General features: G+C 37.2%; 3 protein-coding genes across 13 annotated transcripts in view; 1 reads left to right on the forward strand and 2 right to left on the reverse strand.

Annotated features, from left to right (window-relative positions):
• LOC5565217 (protein Fe65 homolog) overlaps positions 1-21,253 on the forward strand; it is a 300,368-nt gene that overhangs the window by 273,993 nt on the left and 5,122 nt on the right. The window lies entirely within an intron of this gene.
• Positions 5,647-6,825, reverse strand: LOC5565231. The gene is made up of 3 exons (XM_001649512.2): positions 6,670-6,825; positions 6,409-6,612; positions 5,647-6,341 (listed from the first exon to the last, which is right to left on the reverse strand). Exons 1-3 carry the CDS (start codon positions 6,743-6,745, stop codon positions 6,007-6,009), a joined length of 615 nt encoding a protein of 204 aa, XP_001649562.2. The 5' UTR covers positions 6,746-6,825; the 3' UTR covers positions 5,647-6,006.
• Positions 7,728-8,630, reverse strand: LOC5565214. The gene is made up of 3 exons (XM_021851274.1): positions 8,469-8,630; positions 8,219-8,410; positions 7,728-8,157 (listed from the first exon to the last, which is right to left on the reverse strand). Exons 1-3 carry the CDS (start codon positions 8,551-8,553, stop codon positions 7,829-7,831), a joined length of 606 nt encoding a protein of 201 aa, XP_021706966.1. The 5' UTR covers positions 8,554-8,630; the 3' UTR covers positions 7,728-7,828.

Below are 21,253 nucleotides of genomic sequence, written 5' to 3' on the forward strand. Positions count from 1 at the left end.
TCTATTTCTGCTAAAACATGCTCATTGAACTCGTACTATCTTATTTATGCTGTCTTAAGATTGCTGTCGAAAAGAAGACATGCCAGTGCTTTAAATTTCAATTCATAGACAAACAGGTCAGAAAAGAGGTGTTTCTAAATTATTTTCAGTAACACTAATTACAAGTGTTATCGAAAACTTATTATTAATTTTTATTTGGTTCTACATCAATCAACGTGATAAAACCTCGCCAACAATATATCGCCAATTCACTCGGTTCAAGGTCTCCTCTCTCCATCCTTGGTTTCGACCCACACTTTCCAGGTCTAGGTGCACCTGGTCATCCGCCTAGCTCGCTGCGCCCCACGCCTTCTTGTTCCTACCGGATTTGAAATGGGGCTGTTGTCCGGTATTCTTGCAACATGCCCTATCTAGCGTAAAATTTTCAGCTATTTCCAAGAGGTTACGAATCCTCCTCGAGCATAGCCCACGTTTTATGCCCGTAGAGGACTACCGGTCTAATGAGCGTTTTGGGGTAAAAGTTTGTTGACCACATATTCTTAGGAGCCCATAGTAGGCACTCGTCAACCACCTCGAAACAATTCCCGTCTGAGCCATTGCAGCCCACGCTGCATTCTTCCCCTCAAAAATCTCGTTGCACACCTCGCCGAACCAATTGTTTCTTGCACTTCATTCCACGTATTATCCGACAATGCTTTCGGCAGCGTTGTTTACTGCTGCTTTTGCTATCCTCCAGCAGTCCTCAAGAGAGGCTCCATCGAGCTCGCCCTTATCTGGCAACGCTGCCTCGAGATGCTGTGCGTACGCATTGGTGACATCTGGTTTAACAACTACCGAAAAACTAAACATTATATATACTTTGCTGTTGGATTAAATGGATAAATTGAAAGTGAAGTCGGTGAGCATCTGGTTGTTTCAGTTGCGCTAGATTGTACCGAAGCGAGCGTCGGTGCCGTACATCGTGGATGACGGATACTATTGGGCGCAGTTTCACAATTACCAGGTTTATGTCGGAGTCAATGTTAGCGCCACGATAGGTTCTGACTTCGGTAATGTCGCTGAAAATGGGTGCTACATTTGACCATATTCTTGGAGGCGGCGAAATCTATTAATCGTATGCCGTTCTCGTTCGTCAGCCGGTGGGCGCTGAACTCTTCAATCGTCGGTCGAAACTCCTCCTCCTGGCCAACCTGAGCGTTCTAATCTTCTTTGATGAGCTTGACGTCGTGACTTCTCGTGACTGGTAGATGAATAACAGCTTTTTTAGCTAAAATTTTGTTTATACAGCCTCTTTTCAGCTGAATAAACTGTTATTCAGCTGTCAATATTACCTGGGTTGTGCAGCGGTCGTACTCGTGTTCGAGCAGTTCGTAAAATGCGTTTTTGCTTCCGGAGTGTGGGAACGGGGTTGGTGGTCTAATGTCTACCGCTTCTGCTTCCTAAGAAGAAGGTCATGGGTTCAATCCCAGGCCCGTCCCTTTCCTCGTACATAGCAGTTGTATCTTTCACTTGCTTCTGTCTTCCACTCCTAATCTATCGCAGTACATAGCACTTGCTAGAACCAGAGACGGACAAACCGTTTCCTTACGCTTCCATTCTCTAATTATTATATCGCGCCTTTCATTACGCCTGATATAGGCAGTTTGCTAACCAAACAGAAAGCCTCTCTACCATAAAATTTTACCAGCCCCTATACCTTCCCGCATGAACTGGCGTAAATGCAGGGGTATATCCGGTCTACTGTTGGTGCCAGAGTAATGCATCATCAATTTCTCGCCCTTCCCCTCATTAGTCTGCATTCTGACGTGGCAGGCGCCATTGTTGCTTAAAAATAGAAGATCACCAGCACTTATACACTGAGGATGTCTGACAGTCCCAAGCAGTCATCTGGTTGGTTCCTCGTATAAGTGCAGCTGATCTGGCAATACTGTAGTAGCAACCACGGGCGGCCTACCAAGCTCAAGCTCAGTGCTTCCGGAGTGTGGACTATGCACGATGATTATGCTACAGTTGAAGAATCGGCCTTCAATCATCAACTTGCACATTCTTTCGTTGATCGGCCACCAGCTGTTCCCAGCTTCACGTGTGTTGCCGCATCTCTGGTAGATAATGTGGTTAGCTCTAAACATACCTCCTGTAGCGCTTCCGAAACCGCGGATCTTCAGTACATTGGAAAGAATGCGTGTACTTCCGATGAAGCTGATGGATTTGCAGTTCAACGTACCGAGTTTCCAATCGCTATTCCATTTCCGTTGCTGTGGTCTTTGCTGATTGTCCTGGTCCATGTTCTCTGACACCAACCCCCTAGATTTCCGGAGGGCCATTCCCCCTAAATGTTTGGAGGGCCATAGTGCACTGTTTAGCTCAGAGTCCTTCTCTGGCACTCAGACGATGATCAGCCGCTCCTGACATGGGGAACAGACGCTGTTGTGAGCCGCTCCTAACATGGTGTACAGACGGTCAAGGTTTGCAGAAGCAAACCCCCTCCCCCTTCAGCATAGGAACAAAGTTCCCTCCGGATTTGGTTACCCGACCTTCCCTAAGGTTCTCGTACAGCGGTCAGTACCACGAGGAGGTAGGAAAAGGAATTTCTGAGCAGGAGGCTAAGGACCAGACATAGGGATCTATTTTATACGCGAAGTTCTAATCGTACGCCATGCGCAGCATTTACCAACCGTTCTTAGTATAATCCAAAATTTGTATATATGCTCAAACATGCTTATTGAACTCGTTCGATCCAATTTATTCTGAAAGAAACTATATCTTACACTTCGAAATTTGATGCATATTTAATAAAGTCAAAAAACTATGATTTTCTGAAGTTTTTTTAAATCAAAATAATTTTTAGTGTGATCTAGAATTTTTATTACTACTTAAACTTCTCTGGACTACAGCAATCAAATTAATGTTGAAAAGACGACATGACATTGATTTAAATTTTGATTCTTAGGCAAAAAGTTTAGAAAATAAAGTATTTTTTAATTATTTTCAATAGCGTATGTTTTAAGTGTGATTAAACATTAATATTCCTGCTCAAACATTTCGAATTTATATCGATAAAAAAATGTATAAACTGTTCCTGACCAACATTGCAGAAGAAAGTTTTGAACTAAGAAATTGATATTAAAAGATAAAACTGATCTAGATCAGTTTCAAATTATCTAGAACAAAACCAACAAAATGTAGTGCAAGTTATACCAAAATACTTTGTCGAAGTAAACCTCTGGCACCCATTTTTGTCCCATTATTTTTCACAACTAGTGGTCCCGGCAAACTTCGTCTTGTCATCAAGTAGGCTGTTAGAAAACGCTATGAATCGTCCCATACACAATGACAGTTCCGTTCACGCTCATTTTTCCGACTTTCTCGGTAATACCCTGGAATTTTTATACACACAAACACGTCGGAACACTTGACGAACAAAACGGATAAATAATCATTCAAATACGTTGACCCGTTCGGAAGCCATTTTGTGACATACAAACACCATTCCATTTTTATTTATATACTAGTGGTCCCGGCAAACTTCGTCTTGCCATCAAGTAGGCTGTTGAAAAATGCTATGGATCGTTCCACACAAAATTACAGTTCCGTTCACTCTTGTTTTCCCTACTTTTCCGGTGAATATCCTTGGATTTTTATACATGCAAACACGTCGGAACCCTTGAGGAACAAAACGGAGCAATTATCATTCTAATACGTTGATCCATTCGTGAGCCATTTTGTGACATACAAACACCACTCCATTTTTATTTATATAGATATAGAAGATAGAAGATAGATAGATAGATAGATTATTATAATCTGAGAAACTTATAATAATAACTTTTTCTTTAAGATTTGACACGATTATCATGCAGTTTCAGTTAACACAAAACATTTGTTTTGGCCCGAGCCATGTCCACATCGGACTACAAAGCAAATAAAAAAAAAAGACATTTGTTTTGGTTTAATTGCTTTAGGCGAAATTTGAACTCCTCTAGAAACAGTTGTTTTCGAAACGTACAAAACCTGAGAATTTTGAAAATCGGTTCAGTCATCGCTGAGAATTGCCGAAAATCCGTTTAGATTTTTTTATATTGGGCTCCTAGTGTTCATGAGCATTATTAAAATACGTGTGTATGTTATCTAAGAATGACATTTTTTGGAGATTCTGAGATTGATGCTTTTGACTGATGGTAGTTTACACCGGCGGATTTTTCGGCTTTCAGTCAATTGTAATAGCTTACAACGTTATGTTTTTTCTCCGCTCCAGGGGGTGTGTACAAAATTACGTGCATGGTTAATGTATCCACTCATCTATTTGGTACAAGACTACACAATTCGTTTGCGTAAAGGCCAATAAATGACTTCGTAAAATAAATTATTCAATCAATTTAATTTATTCTGCAATAATGGTTTCACAATTATAAAAGCGGTTTTCTATTCCACACCGTCCCATGCGCATTTCATATAATATATTTAAGGTAATTTCTTTTCATTGTATTTCACTTAATAGTATGAAATTTAAATTGGATGTGATATCGGCGATTTTTGAAACCATTACACAATGGTCCAGATAGCAAGTTTAGGCGGACATGAACTTTTCGACGTCATTTTGTGGTTTTAGAGTATAGGTTGCTTCCCAGAAGTGTCTCGAAATTAGTTGTACTACAATTCGTACGAAAGGGATTTTTTTCTGCACTAATCGCAATAGTGTCCTATACGCCAACTTTTTTATGTTAATAGATATCAAGTTGGTATATTCAGCAAAGTTGTAGCATATTTTAATACAAAAAACTTTGTAGAACAAACTTATTCTCTATCTCTTATACTTTCTGAGATAATTGACTTTTTATATGAAAAAAATGAAGAAAATCATTTTTCACTCATAAGCCATTTATTTACAAATTTTAGCAGTCTACTATGTTCTACAAAGTTTTTGGTACTATTATATTCTACAACTTTGGTAAATATACCACAGTTGTATTTCTTCTTATTTTCTTATTGTCTTCTTCTTCTTCTTCCTGGCGTAACGTCCCAAAGAAGATTTTAATTTAAAATCATGCCGTATTAAATGTCATAAATGGTAATATGTTGCAAGAGTTGAGAGGCATTCAATTTATTTATCTTGAGTCTTTGATTTATGTATAGCAGTAATTATTACAGTAGTTAAAGTCGTATTGAAATCAGTCATAGTAACCATGTCAAAAAAATACAATTGTTAAAGATTGTTATGCGAGTTATTTGGCCTGTAATACGGCATGATTTTAAATTAATATCTCCTACAAAAAAAAAGACAGAAGAAATACATCTGTGGTATATTTACCAAAGTTGTAGAATATGATAGTACCAAAAACTTTGTAGAACATAGTAGGCTGCTAAAATTTGTAAATAAATGACTTATGAGTGAAAAAATGATTTTCTTCATTTTTTTTTATATAAAAAGTCAATTATCTCAGAAAGTATAAGAGATAGAGAAAAAGTTTGTTCTACAAAGTTTTTTGTATTCGTACGAATTGTAGTACAACTATCTTCGAGACACTTCTGGGAAGCAACCTATACTCTAAAACCACAAAATGACTTCGAAAAATTCATGTCCGCGTAAACTTGCTATCTGGACCACTGTGCATTATCATAAAATGCATTAAGGAATAGATAGTAAAATCATAATGATGAATACCATTATATTTTATCTTATTTTTCTACACCAAATTTGTAAATTTATTTTTATTTCCAAATTGTTATAAATAATTCCAATAGAAATAACTTTAAAACTTTGTCAAAATAGTGATCTGCTACATCATACATTTTGTTATAAAAAGCCATTTAGCTGATGCAATATTGAGTACGTATGTACCCGGTACATTGTACCGTTGTGTTTCAAATTAAAGATCATTAATACATGAAACAATATGCTTGTTAAACATAACTGCCTTAAAAAAATAATGGGAAACAATAAATATTTGTTTCTGGCCCGATCACGTAGATAAAAATGATGAATTACTAATCTCATTGACTTACTAACTATTTGCTAAATACAATCCCATCGCAAGCCCTTTGATCCACCTCCAGGGGGCAATCGTAAAAGAACACCAACGGACGATCCCAATTACAGAATCCTAGGTAGTCTGCAGACACCTTCGGATCTCGGTACTGCAGAAATGGTTTGGAATCTTCGTCCCTCGTGAGCTCCACCTGACCGCCCGGGTGAATCGCCACGGTAAACATAAACGGCTTGAAGTATGACAGCATACCAATGCTCGATTGTTCCCGTAGCACTATTTCAGAAACTTGTTCCTGGGGAGAGTTCCGAGTGTAATGACGAACTACGGTTTTTGTGTTTGCCCATCCGGATAGAACTAAAAAAATGCAAACATAGAACCGGTTTCTGATCATACCTTTGCAATATGAGTAAACAGAACTTACCGATTTCATTCATTTCGGTTTTGTCGTAAGGGTACATGGTTGGGGCCAACCGCAAATGGCCATCGTTGGGACCCAGGACGCCCATTCGGAATATTTTGACGTCATCATTGGTTACGTTCAAGTGTTGAAATCGGCTGATGGGATAATATGGATGTGCGTGCTTGTAACCATGGTCGGTATTATACTGCAAGCAGCCCCGTGTTACTAAAATAGTAACGATTTTTAAAATTTGGATGAAAATGGTTAAACTTTTTGATATACCTTCAAAATTATTGGATGGTGCGCTGTACGCGAAACACTTGAGAAAGACGGTAATAATCGTAGCTAGAACCAACATTGCAGTATCGGTGAGCTGCAGAAAGCGACTGGGAAGTGGTGATTCCAGCTGAGAACGAGATGGCACTCCGATGATCGAAAACAGTAGAGATGATCCGATCAAAACCGGTTTCGTTCGCAATCGCGGGAATTCACATGCACACAGTGACGTTTGTTTTACTATCGCTGAACCAAAAACTTTTAACTCACAGACTGGGGATTTGTTTCTGATAATGTAATCGTAAGTTCAAGCTTTATGTTTTCAAACTAAAGCTTCGTTTACAATCTGGGTTGACATGCAGAGCTATTCAAGCAGTGAACCCATTCTCGACATTTAACAACTATTACCGTAATCCGGGGTAACATTGATCATCGGGGTAACATTATTCATAATGACCTATCTCGCGACAAGTTTGAAAAGAAAAGTTTTAGTTAAAATTGAATTTTGTTCATGTGTAACTTTTTAAACTTTACGAAACACTATGCTCATAGATGAAATTACCGAGGATTCATGTCTCACATGAGTTCTGCAAACGATATGAGCAAGAAAAAATCAGTTGTTGCTAAATATTAAAAACAGTTTTTTTCTTTTATAAGCAGGTGAAATCAACCTGTAAAAAATCTGAACTGCTACGGCAAATGAAATGTAATATGTTGTTAACAAAATGTTAATAAAATCTTAGATTTGTGTCACCAAAATAGGATGATAGTGTTGTCTTATAACACAGAACACCTAGATATAAGAAATAATGAATGTAATGTTTTGAATAATACTACTAAAAAAATTAAAAAAAACCTTACAAGATTCCCATAGGCACAAAGGGAATTCTCACATAGACATGAATCTTATGCGATTCTTGTATGATTCCTGAAGTATTTATACGGGCTTCTCTCAGAATTTCCACAGATCATTCACAAGAATCCCAGCTTTTCTGTAAGCCTGGGCTCCAGCTTTCTCATACATTTGTTTAGGTTGAAAATAGTTGAAGAGATACTTTCTCACATCGATCATCATGATATTAAACATATTTATTTGATACACAAATTCCTAAAAAAAATCTTGAGTATTTCAATTCTATGTTTAACATTTGAGAAACTTTTACTGTCAATTCTGCACAACTCCACTACAGTCTCGCTGGTCTATCTCCAATGGACAATCAAAAAAGAAAGTGGCAGGTGCCATATATTTGCAAAACTGTACGTACTCGAACGATATCTTCTGGTCTTGGAACTCAACCAAGGGAACCCGGTCACCATCTTTGATCAGTTTGACATTTCCATTGTGATCGATTTCTATCGTGAACATCGTCGGATAGAACTGATTTAGCAACCCTGGGGAACTAATACGTTTTAAAAGTTGATATCCAGAAATCCCCACTGTATTCGGCACGTAACTTCTCATTTCGCTGGCCGTATTGTTCCAAGCGGAGAGCACTGAAATAATGCGATTGCTTAAGAAAGTGTAAGGTGGAAGAATCATATTTAGATTGTCTACCTATTTCATTGATTTTGACCCCTGTTGGAAACTCAACTGGCGACAAACGTATGTGTGGTCCTTGATTGGCCATTACACCCATTCTCATAATGGTCACATTCGCATCCGTGACGTGTAAGTGTTTGAATCTGTTTGTTGGAATATATTGAAGACATTCATCCTGGGTGCTGAACTGCAGACATCCGTGTGTCGCTGAAAACATAGGATAGTTTTACTTGTAAATTAGTCCTGAAAAATGCATGAATTTTACCTTCAAATGCGTTGGAAAACTTGCCCGGATTAAATCCTACCGTAAGTGAAAATTTAACTAGCAAAATAATGATTGAATTTCTCATTTTCTAAAGTTGAACCTTACAATCACCTACAAGACGTGCGTTCGTTTGGCAATTTTATTTGTTTATGATTTTGTTTTGTTTCTTGTTCTGCCTTTTAAGTCTGCATGCTTATCGCGGAGAGCAGAGACAGCTGTTTGCGCTGTTTAGTGTTTTTTTATTCACACACTGAAAATTGTTAAATTGAAATAATGAACATTTTTTTAAATATAGGATATTATTGATCCGCTAGGTAACACTAATTGGTTTGGCCTGCCATGTTGAATTCAAATAAACGTTTTTCGATGAAACATTTCCGTCAAATATATGGTGTTTCAATCTTACAAACAGTTCGAAGCTTAGATTTTGCGACAAGTATGTTTTATTTGTGTGTAAAGTTTTGAACCTTTAAAAGACCTAATTTCAGGGAATCAATTGTCATGCGTCAGGCAGGGCTATTCTTTCGAGTTATACTGGTTTCATAAATGTTGGCAATGATTTAGCTTATATTTTATTTGGGAATTTTACCTTCTTCGAATCATCGGCAGTTCTTTTCAGTTTTACTGATTTAAAGATTATTTGAATTACACTTGCTTAATATTTCATATGAAAATTTTCCTTCTTTTATCATAAGTTGCTCTTTCAATAGAAGTCATTCATTTATTTAGTTAACATCTAGACAGATAACACTGAATCAACAATTTCACGCCACAATACTCGGTTGGTGGCCGCATCTCTCCATCCTCGGTTCTGCCCCACGCTTGCCAAATCGATACGCACTTGATCCGCCCACCTAGCTCACTGCGCTCCACGCCTTCTTGTACCAACCGGATCCAAAGCGAACACCATCTTTGCAGGGTTGCTGTCCGGCATTCTTGCAATATTCCCTGCCCATCGTATTCTTCCAGCTTTGGCCACTTCCCAAGCAGCACATATTGTTTCAAGTAGCTTACAGCAACGGCTACTTAACATATTCAATAGTTACAATATGATAAATTTGCAACATGGAAAAATACTGCTATGCAACCGAAAAAGCGCAAAAAGTCGAGCCTTATGTAACTTGTTTGTTCGTTACATAAGAAGTTTACAAGCGACTGCTATGTAATTTGTTGATCACGCATGGGTTTTCCTGTGACAAAATAAATGAAACGGCGTTGAAGTTGTTGTTACTTTCTGACAGTTTTGGAACCGAACAACCATTTTAGAATTTAATGTCAATTAAAGTAATACGTATGATTTTCGAACGCGTAATTATTCACTAGTACATAATAGATTTAACATGCCGATTTGAATTTGTGGTGAAATCAATCATTTTACTTGCTCAAAATTGACGCGCTCATAAAATAGATAATAATTTTATATTGAATAACACATGATACCTGGATTATTGAGATATTATTCCATTAGAACTGACACAAAAAAATGTAAATTGACACTGTTACTCAAATCAGCAGTGTTTTTGATTTTAATTTAATTGTTTGTGAAGATTGTGATTCCAAAATCACGTTGTTTCGTGTCCCGCAGTTGGATTTTCTGGGTTGCCTATCATAAATCGCCATTTAATTTCATCTTGCTGCAGAAACACTTCCGAATAACTGTTTGAGGACAGCCAATCTAAAATGATGAAAACTATTAAAAAGCTGTTGAAGAGGCTGCAAATTGTAAATTCAACAATATTAATTAATCACTGGAAAAATATCTATGAAAACAATAATTAGTCATAAAATAGTAAAGTTCTTAAATCAAAATTCACAATACGTATGAAAACTTTTGACATGTAGTGTTGACCCCTGTCAGCAAGTTACTTGTTTGTTACACATTAGTTACCCAGAAATCTTATGTTATTTTGAAACTGATGTGTAACTATACTGAAACTGCCTATAAATTACACTGCTGTCAATAGGGGAAGGGGTATTAAAATGAACACCTAAACGACATCGTCTTGCTTTTAATGGAAAAAAACGACGAATTTGCGATAAATCATCAAATAGTGTGCAAAAATCCCCTAAGGCAGCGCCCATTTATTATGTAACGCTAAAATTCGAAATTTTTGACCCCCCCCCCTCCGTAACGCTTTTTGTATGAAAAATTTCAAATTTTTGTATGAACCGTAACGCTCGAGCCTACTCCCCCCCTCCTCCTAGAGCGCTACGTAATTTGTGGATGCCGCCTAAGCCAATTGACTGGAACCTTACAAAAGTATGAAAATTAAATGCTCCGTCCAAGAAAGCACATGGTTTGTGACGTGCTCAAATGGCTCAAATAGCTCGACTTGTTTTTATCGATCCTCTCTTCTGTGAATAAAGGTGACAAAATGCGGGTTTGTTGACATTTTTTCACTACAAGACGCTAGGAAGTAATGTTATCTTGCGTCCTGAGGTGAAACAACGAATTGAATTTAGAAATTGATCAATTTGTGCCAATATTAGGGACTGATGGTAATATGGCCATGATAAGGAAAATAGCGATTTAGATGTGAAAAACATGCTTTTTTTATTATAATCGGATATACAAATATGTTCTCTATCAAATAGTAGAAACAACATCCATCCATTTGAGTATTTCTAGTGTTAATAAATCAATTAAAAAAATGCGTGCTTATGGGTCATCCATAAACCACGTAGTGATTTATTGGGGGAGGGGAGAGATTCTGCCCATACAAATTGTAAATTTTGTGTATGGACAAATGACTACTAGGAAGAAGGTGGGTCTAAAATTGGGAAAAAATAATAGCGTTGTTAATGGTAGCCCCTTGTGCATTTCTGTGCTCTCCGCTCTCACTTCAATAGGGCCTAACTAACATGAGTGATTTTTCTTCATCGACTCTGCATATATAATGCATACCTACAGGCGTTTGTTCTGATGTTATTGTTCAATAATAGATACATGATGATGCGAAAAGTTTACATTTGTAAGGTTCTAATTTGCGCGTTACTTCATCGTGGCATTACGTTTGGTAGAATTTGAATTCAACAGCTGTTTTGGTGTTATGAAATAGGGGGGTGGGGGTTTTGTTGGTGTTGGTGGTAAAACACACGAGCAAAACAAACATTTTTGATTTTTTGTATCATCATTTTTTATAATCCCTTCGAAAACAGTTCTAAAGGTTTCTGCTTCGACATCATATCATTACGATATTCACCTCATTGAAAAACCTCAACATATCCGTGCCAAAAATTACATCAGTTTTAATATCTGAACGTAGTTCTGACTTCAATTTATCTCCGTATCAACAAAATCTGTGTTCATTTTACCATCCTGTTCGTTTTTTCACCCCTTCCCCTTTGACAAATGGTAAACAAACTTCATGCTGTTACACACATGTGACTTAGCAATCTGTATGTAACCTAGCGTGTTATTTGTTTCTTTGCAACCACAGATTCAATTTCAATGTAACTTATTCATTTTGACAGCTCTAGGCTAAGTTACATGCAAGTAAAAATGCAACACCTATGTAATGTAAACAAAGCGTAAGTTACAATGTAATAGTTCAGTAACCAAAATTGAAAATTATCAATAAGATATGCTACAAATTATCTGAAATGCAACGGCAATGTAATTTGTTTTATTTTTCTAAATTATCGCATTTGTTACCAGTGCTACTTGGGTTACTGGATACTGGGTTCGCCGTAGAGTTGGGCGAGCTCGTGGTTCATCCTTTGCCGCCACACACCGTTTTCCTGCACACCGCCGAAGATCGTCCTTAGCACTCGGCGTGCTGAAACCCCAAGTCCTCCTCGAGCATAGTCCACGTCTCATGCCCGTAGAGGACTACTGGGCTTATGAGCGTTTTGTACATCGTGCATTTGGTGCGGGAATTAATCTTTCTTGACCGCAGTTTATTCTGGAGCTCATAATAGGCACGACTTCAATAATCACTTGGTCCTCTTTCGTAAAGCGCACCTCTTTCGGAAGAATTAGATGCCCATCGAAACACAACGCTTTCTATTTATATCCAATGCCTAGCCCGAAAGCGCATTATTTATTAAGTATTGAAATACCACACCACACTCGCCAACGACGTGCTGGCTGAGATTTCTATAGTGCGGGCTTCCCACAACGGTTCAGCAAGCAAGACAAGTTCTGCCTCGTGATGTGCCTGCATTTTCGTGTTTCTTAGCTTGCGATGTGCCTGCATTGAGCCGTGTTTCTTAGCTTGTATGAATACACGACTGAAGCGGGTGGACACAGCATTGGAGATAATATGATTCGTCTTCAACGTTGCCTAAATGGCCCTGCTTGGGAATCCGTGCGCAGTCGTTTGATACTTCCTTCTTCCGTCCCCCACGTTATGCAAGCCCTTCAAATGCGTTATGGTCGTTCGGACATGCTAATAGAGTCTTTGATTGGAAGAGTCCGACCAGCTCCACCCTCAAGGGCCGATAGATTGAAAACTCTGATCGAATTTGGTACCATGGTAAAAGCATTATGTGATCACGTTATAGCTGCGAATCTACAAGATCATCTGGCGAATCCAACGTTGCTTAAGGATTTGGTGGAGAAACTACCCGCCGCATACAGGAGGAGATGGGCTGCTCATCGGAGACTAAAGATAGCGGACAATCTAAAGACATTCAGCGACTTTATGGAGGATGCGTTTAGTATGTCAAGCTTCCCAAGTACCGTAAAACGGGGTAACTTTGATAATGCGGGTAACTTTGATAGTGCGAGACCCACAACATATTAAACGAAATAACGAAGTTTCTGTTAATCAGTTAAGCAAAACGAATGCAAAAGTAAAGAGTATCAGTATGACACTTCATTTCAAAGCTATTTTCATTGGAATCAAGTGCATTTGAGGCTTTTTATACGAATATTAAAAATTGACACAATTTTAGCATTTTCGAAACGCTTACAAACAATCTGTTCTACGATCACTATTTGATGTAGTTTTGAATAGTTGGCCACTTATCTTTGACAGCCTAGTTATCATAGAACTTGAATACGGTCTCAAATCTCTTAGCGAATAGCATTTTCACAAACTGGGACCATTTTTGTAATCTAAGTCAGAAATTTCCATATGACGTTAAACGCCTAGAGGTATGCAATGCCCTACAAATGTTCGTTATTCATTCAATTTTGTTCGATGCATACTCCATTATCAAAGTTACCCCAAAACAGAAAACCGACTTTCGATTATATGAATAGTTATATATCCATTCATAATGAATCTTTTGGAAATCTATCGACTGCTATCGATAGCTAGGATGCCAGTACTTGTTTTAAAAATATAAATTATTATTCTTTGAAACAGCAAGCATAAATATTCAAGTTTTCTTCGAAAAAACTATCAAAGTTACCCCGTTTTACGGTACTCATGAAAGATACAACAAATCTGATCATCCAAGGCAGAGAGATCGGAATTTGATTTATTCCGAAGCAGAGATGGCTGATTGCCCTGTTTGCATTAAAGATGGACATCGCGTGAAGGAATGCAATTTTATCCTTGCTTTATCATTCGACGACCGTCGGAAAAAAGTGCAGTGTCTACAGCTGTGCCGTATCTGATTGTCAGGCCATGGCCACGGAGTATGGGCTATTATTAATCGGTGCTACATCGATGGATGCCAATATCAGACTTTGTACGCTTGTTCAGACTTTGTATCTCCCTATTCAAAGTCTCCCAATTGAAAAGTTCGTTAAGAAGTGCAAACACCACAGAGGAATTCCTGTTCAAGGATATCGTAATACTGTTCCGAACTGTGGGCTTCGTGGCTGTGCGGTTAGTGTTACCAAGCATTTAGCCGCGTCGTGTCAAGGGGTGTGGGTTCGATTCCCGCTTCAGTTCGGAATCCCGGAATCGATCCATAAAGGAGCCAAAATTTGTAAGTTCATTCATCATGCTTATTCACAAACACGCATTCAGAAGCGAATCGATTAGATGGATGAGTAGTTTGGTGATGACTCTGAAAATAAAATCAAAGAATAAAACAAACGAGCAGTATCATTCGCGATAAGAGTTTTCATTCAAATATTTGTATATAATTCTCATGGTAGGAAGTGAATGATTTCCCAAAATATCCCGAACTACACAGGAATATCTTGACTCTGTTTGATTTAACCTTTAAAGTTCAGCGTAGTACTAATTGGTAGATATTCAGCGGTTAAGTCTTCTACTATATAAAACACGTCTGATTTAGAGTAGGGTTTAAAGTGAACTGACGTTCGTATATTCTCATATATATCTCGAGCCCATGGACTCTATTGTTCATGCAAATAACACACAATACAGAAACATCTATATGACATAGGTATCAAAGTGATTTGAATATACAGGTATACAACAGTCCTTCCCTTTCTGGGAGTTATTACAATGATATACAGAACTGACATTTATCAAATAAACTCTGTAAAGGTGAATTGAATCCTACAACTAATTCGATAATTCAACAATAGTCGTGAAATCTTATTTATGTTCTGAGCATAAGCAGCTGACGTTTCGCTGCTTCTGTTTTCGATCTCCCCTAGGAGTACATTTGACGACCGTAATGAGGCTATCGGCTTAGAAACCAACATCTTGGGGCTTCTACTGATTGTTGCGTAGGATACTCCATAAATTGTACACAAAGCGTGTATTCCTCGATTTTCCGTCCGTTCCGATTTAACTCTCATACGTTTCTGAATTCTCAGTTGGCGCGCTTTTGCACTGATATTTTCAACACACATCTGTAAAATAGCATAAAAACATCCGTTACTTAAAATGACATTTATCAATCGAAAGGTAAAGTGGAGAGCAATAATGTGAACGCACAAGATTCCTTCCCCGTTTCTTAGTTGGTCATTAGCATTCGATACATATTCAAATATTTTCCATTGATTTCCCCTTGAAACTGCAACCTTTGTTGTGTCCGAAGCATGCCTAATATTAAACTGAAATATATGTGAATGACGTACCAGATTCAACACAATTGTGTGAAATTCCATTTGGAATCACCCTAGAGCTACCTTGTCAACTATTATGAACCTTTGTCCTCTGCTTGGAACTTCAAACCACAGCTTTTCGTCTTTCATAAAATATAAAAATCCATTTGGACTAAATGAACAATTTTCGTTCCACACTAGTACTCTTCGCAATCTGATTCGTACAAAATAGTTAAAGTTCCTCAGTAACTTGTTACTCTCTGTTACTATGGTTGTCCATTTGGAACTCATATCATGCATGTACAGTTCAACATGCACTTCGTTACTCAAAAAAATGTATCCGTCGAGCTTTCTTTGAAAGTGGCATCCAACTTGTAGCTCTGTATTATAACCCACACTTTTATCTACAAACGCACATTCCACACTTTTATCTACAAATTCACATCCAAAACATCGTTAATCGTCCTAACGATTAAAATAGGCCATTTTGTTTTCTTTCAATGCCACAAAAATACAAAAGGAAACTTTCGTCCACAAGAACAAAAAATAGCAATTGTATTGTCACAAAAAAGAGAACCATAGAAGAAGCGCGCCAATATTGTTTTCGGGTTGTTCAACTATGGACCAAAGGAATGACTGTAACTATATAGTTCATATTTTTTACGATCAGCAGACAAAATTATAAAAGTTACTCACGATTCTGTTTATACTATACCAGACAAAATTTGTCATAAGAAAAAGAAGCTGCATCTATGAACACCTGCACATGTTTTCCAATCCTACGGTCGAATCAGCGCTATTGTACACTCTTAAAAAATATGAATTTTACTGGTAACTTAATCGCTGGAGCACTTAAATATTTCATGACTCAATCCTCAATATGTCATTATTTTCTGTTTCTTTGGATGTATCATAATGCCATGATTCTCAAGCATAATAATACATTTGATTGGCATTGAAACAACAGCTCATCGCGCAATAAAGCGTTATAGAAGTGTAAAAATGTCGCGAGACTTGAATTCGAGTTTAAAAAGATTTAAAATTACATGATTTTGCACTTTGTTCAAACAAGCACACGACCGCTGCTGGGCGCTGACAGTTGAGTTCAATTTTTCACAGAAAACATGCAAAGCGAAATACGATCCGCCGGAAAGTCGTTTTTTCAGTGTTCTACATAATTTGCTCGTGAATTGTAGATGGACTTATTGTTCATTTGGACCTGCCGTTCAGTTTGATTTCCCAAAATCTAAATTACTATCGGTGCGCGAGTGATTTTCATCCAAAACTCCTGTTAAACCGTTGCGGTGTCAGGAGAATATTATAGCTGGATTTGGTGCGGGTACAGAATAAGTGGAAGATACATTGGCAGCAAAGCTTTATTTAGTGAGTCTGTGCAACGTGAAAAACCCAGCGTATAAATTTGTCCAACTGTGAAATAAAACTATGAGGCAAAAATGTTTGCAGATAACATCAAAGTTAATGTTTGAAGACTAGTGACAACCGCTCTAATTGCATCAATTTCGATATTTCTGCCGTGCAATTATATTATGGAACTACATACTACACATGCATTCCGTCCACGAGTAACGTAAGAAGGAAATTCGACACAATGGAATCGCTCTAGATGGTATGTAGAAGTGATGTTTAGTGGCTGTTCATAGCTATAAAATCCAGTGCGTTCATCGACTAAATTATGTGACAACAAAACCTCTAGAGATAATACGCGTCGTGATGAAAAAGTAAGTTTGAATACATACTTTTACGTCACGGCGTGTATTTTTTTTTTGGTTTTTCAGTGTCATGTAAATTTAAGATCGGACGTAAAATAACGTCAAAAGGTTCGCTTCTTTTATGTGCATCTTACTGAACCTAATTTTACATGATATTTTCCAAGAGTGTATGCTATCGAAGCCTCCCGGGAATAAACATTTATCGAAACTTCGTCCCGTATTGTTTTGAGCAGCGAGTTTTTAACGTATAGTCACGCAGTTTTTCAATGGTTTACAGCCAAGATGAATGAAGGATACAATAAAGATGTTGTACGGTCGAAATATGACCTCCTGCTTGTATATCACCTTCGCGGTGAAAAAAGCATCACTGCTGCACTCCTATTGTGAAATCACACGTGTGAATTCCTTTTATCTCGTCGCCACTGTTTGATTTAACCTTTAAAGTTCAGCGTAGTACTAATTGGTAGATATTCAGCGGTTAAGTCTTCTACTATATAAAACACGTCTGATTTAGAGTAGGGTTTAAAGTGAACTGACGTTCGTATCTATATAAATAAAAATGGAATCGTGTTTGTATGTCACGAAATGGCTTACGAACGGGTCAACGGATTTGAATGATTCTTTCTCAGTTTCGTTCGTCAAGGGTTCCGACGTGTTTGTGTGTATAAAAATCCCAGGATATTCACCGGGAAAGTCGAAAAAACGAACGCCAACGAAACTGTCATTTTATATGGGACGATCAAAAGCGTTTTTCAACAGCCTACTTGATGGCAGGACGAAGTTTGCCGGGACCACTAGTATTCTCATATATATCTCGAGCCCATGGACTCTATTGTTCATGCAAATAACACACAATACAGAAACATCTATATGACATAGGTATCAAAGTGATTTGAATATACAGGTATACAACAGACTCATACTGATTATTCTATCAAGGAAATTTTCTCAAGGTGCATTGAAACGAGAGCATTAAAAAATGATAAATCTGTGATATTCATGCGTTATTGGCTACCACAAATGTAATGATTTGACATTTATCTAGAGTAGGAGCAAATAAAATTACGTCTAACAGGACGATTGCGGAACCAAGGGAATATTTTTACCATCGAACAATTGGAATAACAATATCGACCTTTGTCACTTGTATTCCAAGAAATTTGCCAATCATTCATAGAATATTTTTTCAAGTTAGTAAAATATTCCGAATAATGAATATCTCAATTATAACTTATTCTAAGAAACCCACAATTTTGCCAATAAATCAACTTCTTCATTACCATAAATATTGCAATGAGCTGGAAATCTAAATGTATTATTAATCGTTTAGAATATGAATCATTTAATAGCCCTTTAATTGATAGAACAATATGATGGGTTTTGTAATTAAAACTAATGGATTTCAGAGCTTGAAGACAACTTAAGCTATCTGAACACACCATAAATATATTTGGTGAATAAATTTCAACCAATTTGCATGTTAAATATATAGCTGGTAATTCAGCTGTTAAAATGGAACAAGGAGATTCTAATTTATGAAAGTGGGCCAAATGAAAATTTAACACTCCAAACCCTGCTACATTTTCAATTAAAGATCCATCGGTAAAAAAAATCTGATTATTGTCTACCCCAATGAATTTACGTTTAAATAATAAATGGGCGTAACGGGAACGAGCATGATGAGGAATTTGCTTTAATTTCACATGTAAAAATAAATTAACACATAGTTGAAAAGAATGAGCATCTATGCTATATTCATAAAAATGTGGAAAAACATTTGATACGACATTTTCTCTAGAGCGATAATTAAATGATTTCAATATTTTTAATAGAATTGGTTTCAAACAAAGATTTTAGTGTATCAGTTAAAGGAGATCAATTAAAAAACAATGTATCAAAAATAACCTACATCGTTGATGATAGATAGTTTTGGGCGCAGTTTCACCATCACCAGTTAGTGGTCGGAGTCAATAATAACGCTACGATAGTTTCTGACGTTGGTTACATCGGAGAAGTGCCGTCCATCGATCAAAACGTGGTCGATTTGCTATTCTGACTGCTGAGGTCATCTCCAGGTGTACCGATACGGGAGGCTGTGCTGGGAATAGGTGCTACGAATGGCCATATTGTTCGAGGTGGCAAAATCCCGTTCTCGTTCGTCAACCGGTGGGCGCTAAACTTTCCAATCGTCGGTCTGAACTCCTCCTATGATGATGACGTCGTGGCTTGGGCAACGGTCGTACTCGCGTTTAAGCTGCGCGTAAAAGGCGTCCTTGTCATCATCAGTGCTTCCGGAGTGTGGGCTATGCACGTTGATGAACAGCCGCCCCTGACATGGGAAACATACGATTTTGAGAGCCCCTCCTACCATGGAGTACAGACGCTCCAGGTTTGCACAAGCAAGAGTAAAAGCAACCCCCCGCTTCTCTGTCAGCATATGACCAGAGTTCCTACCAGGGTTGGCTACCCGAACTTCTCTAAGGTTACTCGTACCCAGGCCAATACCTCTAGGAGGTAGGGATAGGAGTTGCTGGGCAGGAGGCTAAGGACCGCACAGAGGGGTCTGAGTGATTCCAAGCAACAGCACCAAAATTTGGTAAATTTTTTAATTCATTTTTTTCTATTGAGCTGAAACTTTGCACAGTTTTCCAGTTCCATCTAAATCGTCATTTTCCGATATCAAATCTTCAAGTTGAGTCACGACTAACTTTTCAAAAGGGTGTATGTGAAAATGGTTCAAAAATATTCAAAAAGCTGCACAGCAAAAACGGTTCGTTCGATTGTTAGACAACTAAAGAAACAAAGCTAGACAACTAAATAAAGATTCCAAAATAAATACACACAGTAAAAAAAATTTTTTTTTTGCTTTTAAAAACATAATTTTTGACACAAAAACTCAAATATCTCAAAACCCTATCGGAATACCAACGTAATTTTTTGAGGGAAAACGGTCCATTATCTATCTACCATAAAAATTTGGTGATGGTAAACCAATAAACAAAAAAGTTATGACATTTCAAACATGTCACAATTTTCACATTTAGTAGAAAAAAAATTTTTTTTTCGGTGTAAATTATTACGGGAACCGCAGTTTGTTGCTGATTTTATTGTTAAGGGCCTTGCGTAAATTAAACAAGTCGTTTTCATGTAGTCATTAGTATTATGTATATTATATGTATAAATATTATGTATATGTATAAATATTATATGTATATGTATATATGTATAAATTAAAATGAATTAACAGATTACACGAAAATATATTTTTTTTTATCAGGATATTTTTTTAGAGTATGATCGATGAGTTTCTAAATGTTATATATAAACTTTAAAAGTTTTGGATTTGGGTATGCGTTATGAGATCATGAAAACATTTTATTAATACTTATTTATTTATTTATTGTTATTCAATTTTTTACAATATCGAACACTTTTGCATCATTATCAGTACAGTTCGAGTATAGTTTTGCTTTAATTTTATTTTCTGACAATGGAATGAAACAGTGAAATTTTTGGGTTCCTTGGATCGTTTTCGCGTTATTATATTGCTCGCTGAGCTCTGATGCCGTTAATTCGTACTCTTCAGTAGTAGTAAAACAAAATGATAATTTTGTTAAATCTTCTTCTTTTCTGCGATTCGCCCAATCAAATAGTTCTTTTGCAGTTTTAATTGGATGCTCACGTTCTTTGGCTAAACTTGCTCTTGTGGCCATGCGCTTTATGGTTCCTCCAATAGCATCACAAGGACCTTTGCCATGTGACGTAGCAAAGAAATGCCATTCTGCATCAATTCCGTACTTTGATTTAAATTGACATAGGCTCGGAAAAATCTTACGGTTTTTGTACTGCGATGCTGCTCCATCAGACATGAAATATATCTTTCTGATTTCTTTATCCTTATCAACGCGTAAAAGTTAATCATTTTGGCAATGAACAAATTTACAGATACTGAGTCGTGTCTTAAATCTTCGGAAATTACAATAAAACTAAAATGTTCAATTTGCGTACTTCCATTGAAATAAATAACGAATGGATGAATTGTAGCTTGTTGTACGTTCCAGTGATGGGACTGCACTTCATCTTGCAATACAAAGCTATAGTTTTCAGAAAAATCACAAATGACTAAAAATTCA

Source organism: Aedes aegypti, chromosome 3, assembly GCF_002204515.2.
Source record: "Aedes aegypti strain LVP_AGWG chromosome 3, AaegL5.0 Primary Assembly, whole genome shotgun sequence".
NCBI classification, from domain to species: domain Eukaryota; kingdom Metazoa; phylum Arthropoda; class Insecta; order Diptera; family Culicidae; genus Aedes; species Aedes aegypti.

Bases quoted from the DNA above. Each gene is read 5' to 3' on its own strand.
- LOC5565231 (XM_001649512.2), bottom strand. From the start codon at position 6,745: ATGTTGGTTCTAGCTACGATTATTACCGTCTTTCTCAAGTGTTTCGCG. The intron at 6,613-6,669 runs GTATATCAAAAA...TTACTATTTTAG, and splicing joins ACCATCCAATAATTTTGAAG to TAACACGGGGCTGCTTGCAG. The intron at 6,342-6,408 runs GTAAGTTCTGTT...GCATTTTTTTAG, and splicing joins AACCGAAATGAATGAAATCG to TTCTATCCGGATGGGCAAAC.
- LOC5565214 (XM_021851274.1), bottom strand. From the start codon at position 8,553: ATGAGAAATTCAATCATTATTTTGCTAGTTAAATTTTCACTTACGGTA. The intron at 8,411-8,468 runs GTAAAATTCATG...CTATGTTTTCAG, and splicing joins GTTTTCCAACGCATTTGAAG to CGACACACGGATGTCTGCAG. The intron at 8,158-8,218 runs GTAGACAATCTA...GCATTATTTCAG, and splicing joins GGTCAAAATCAATGAAATAG to TGCTCTCCGCTTGGAACAAT.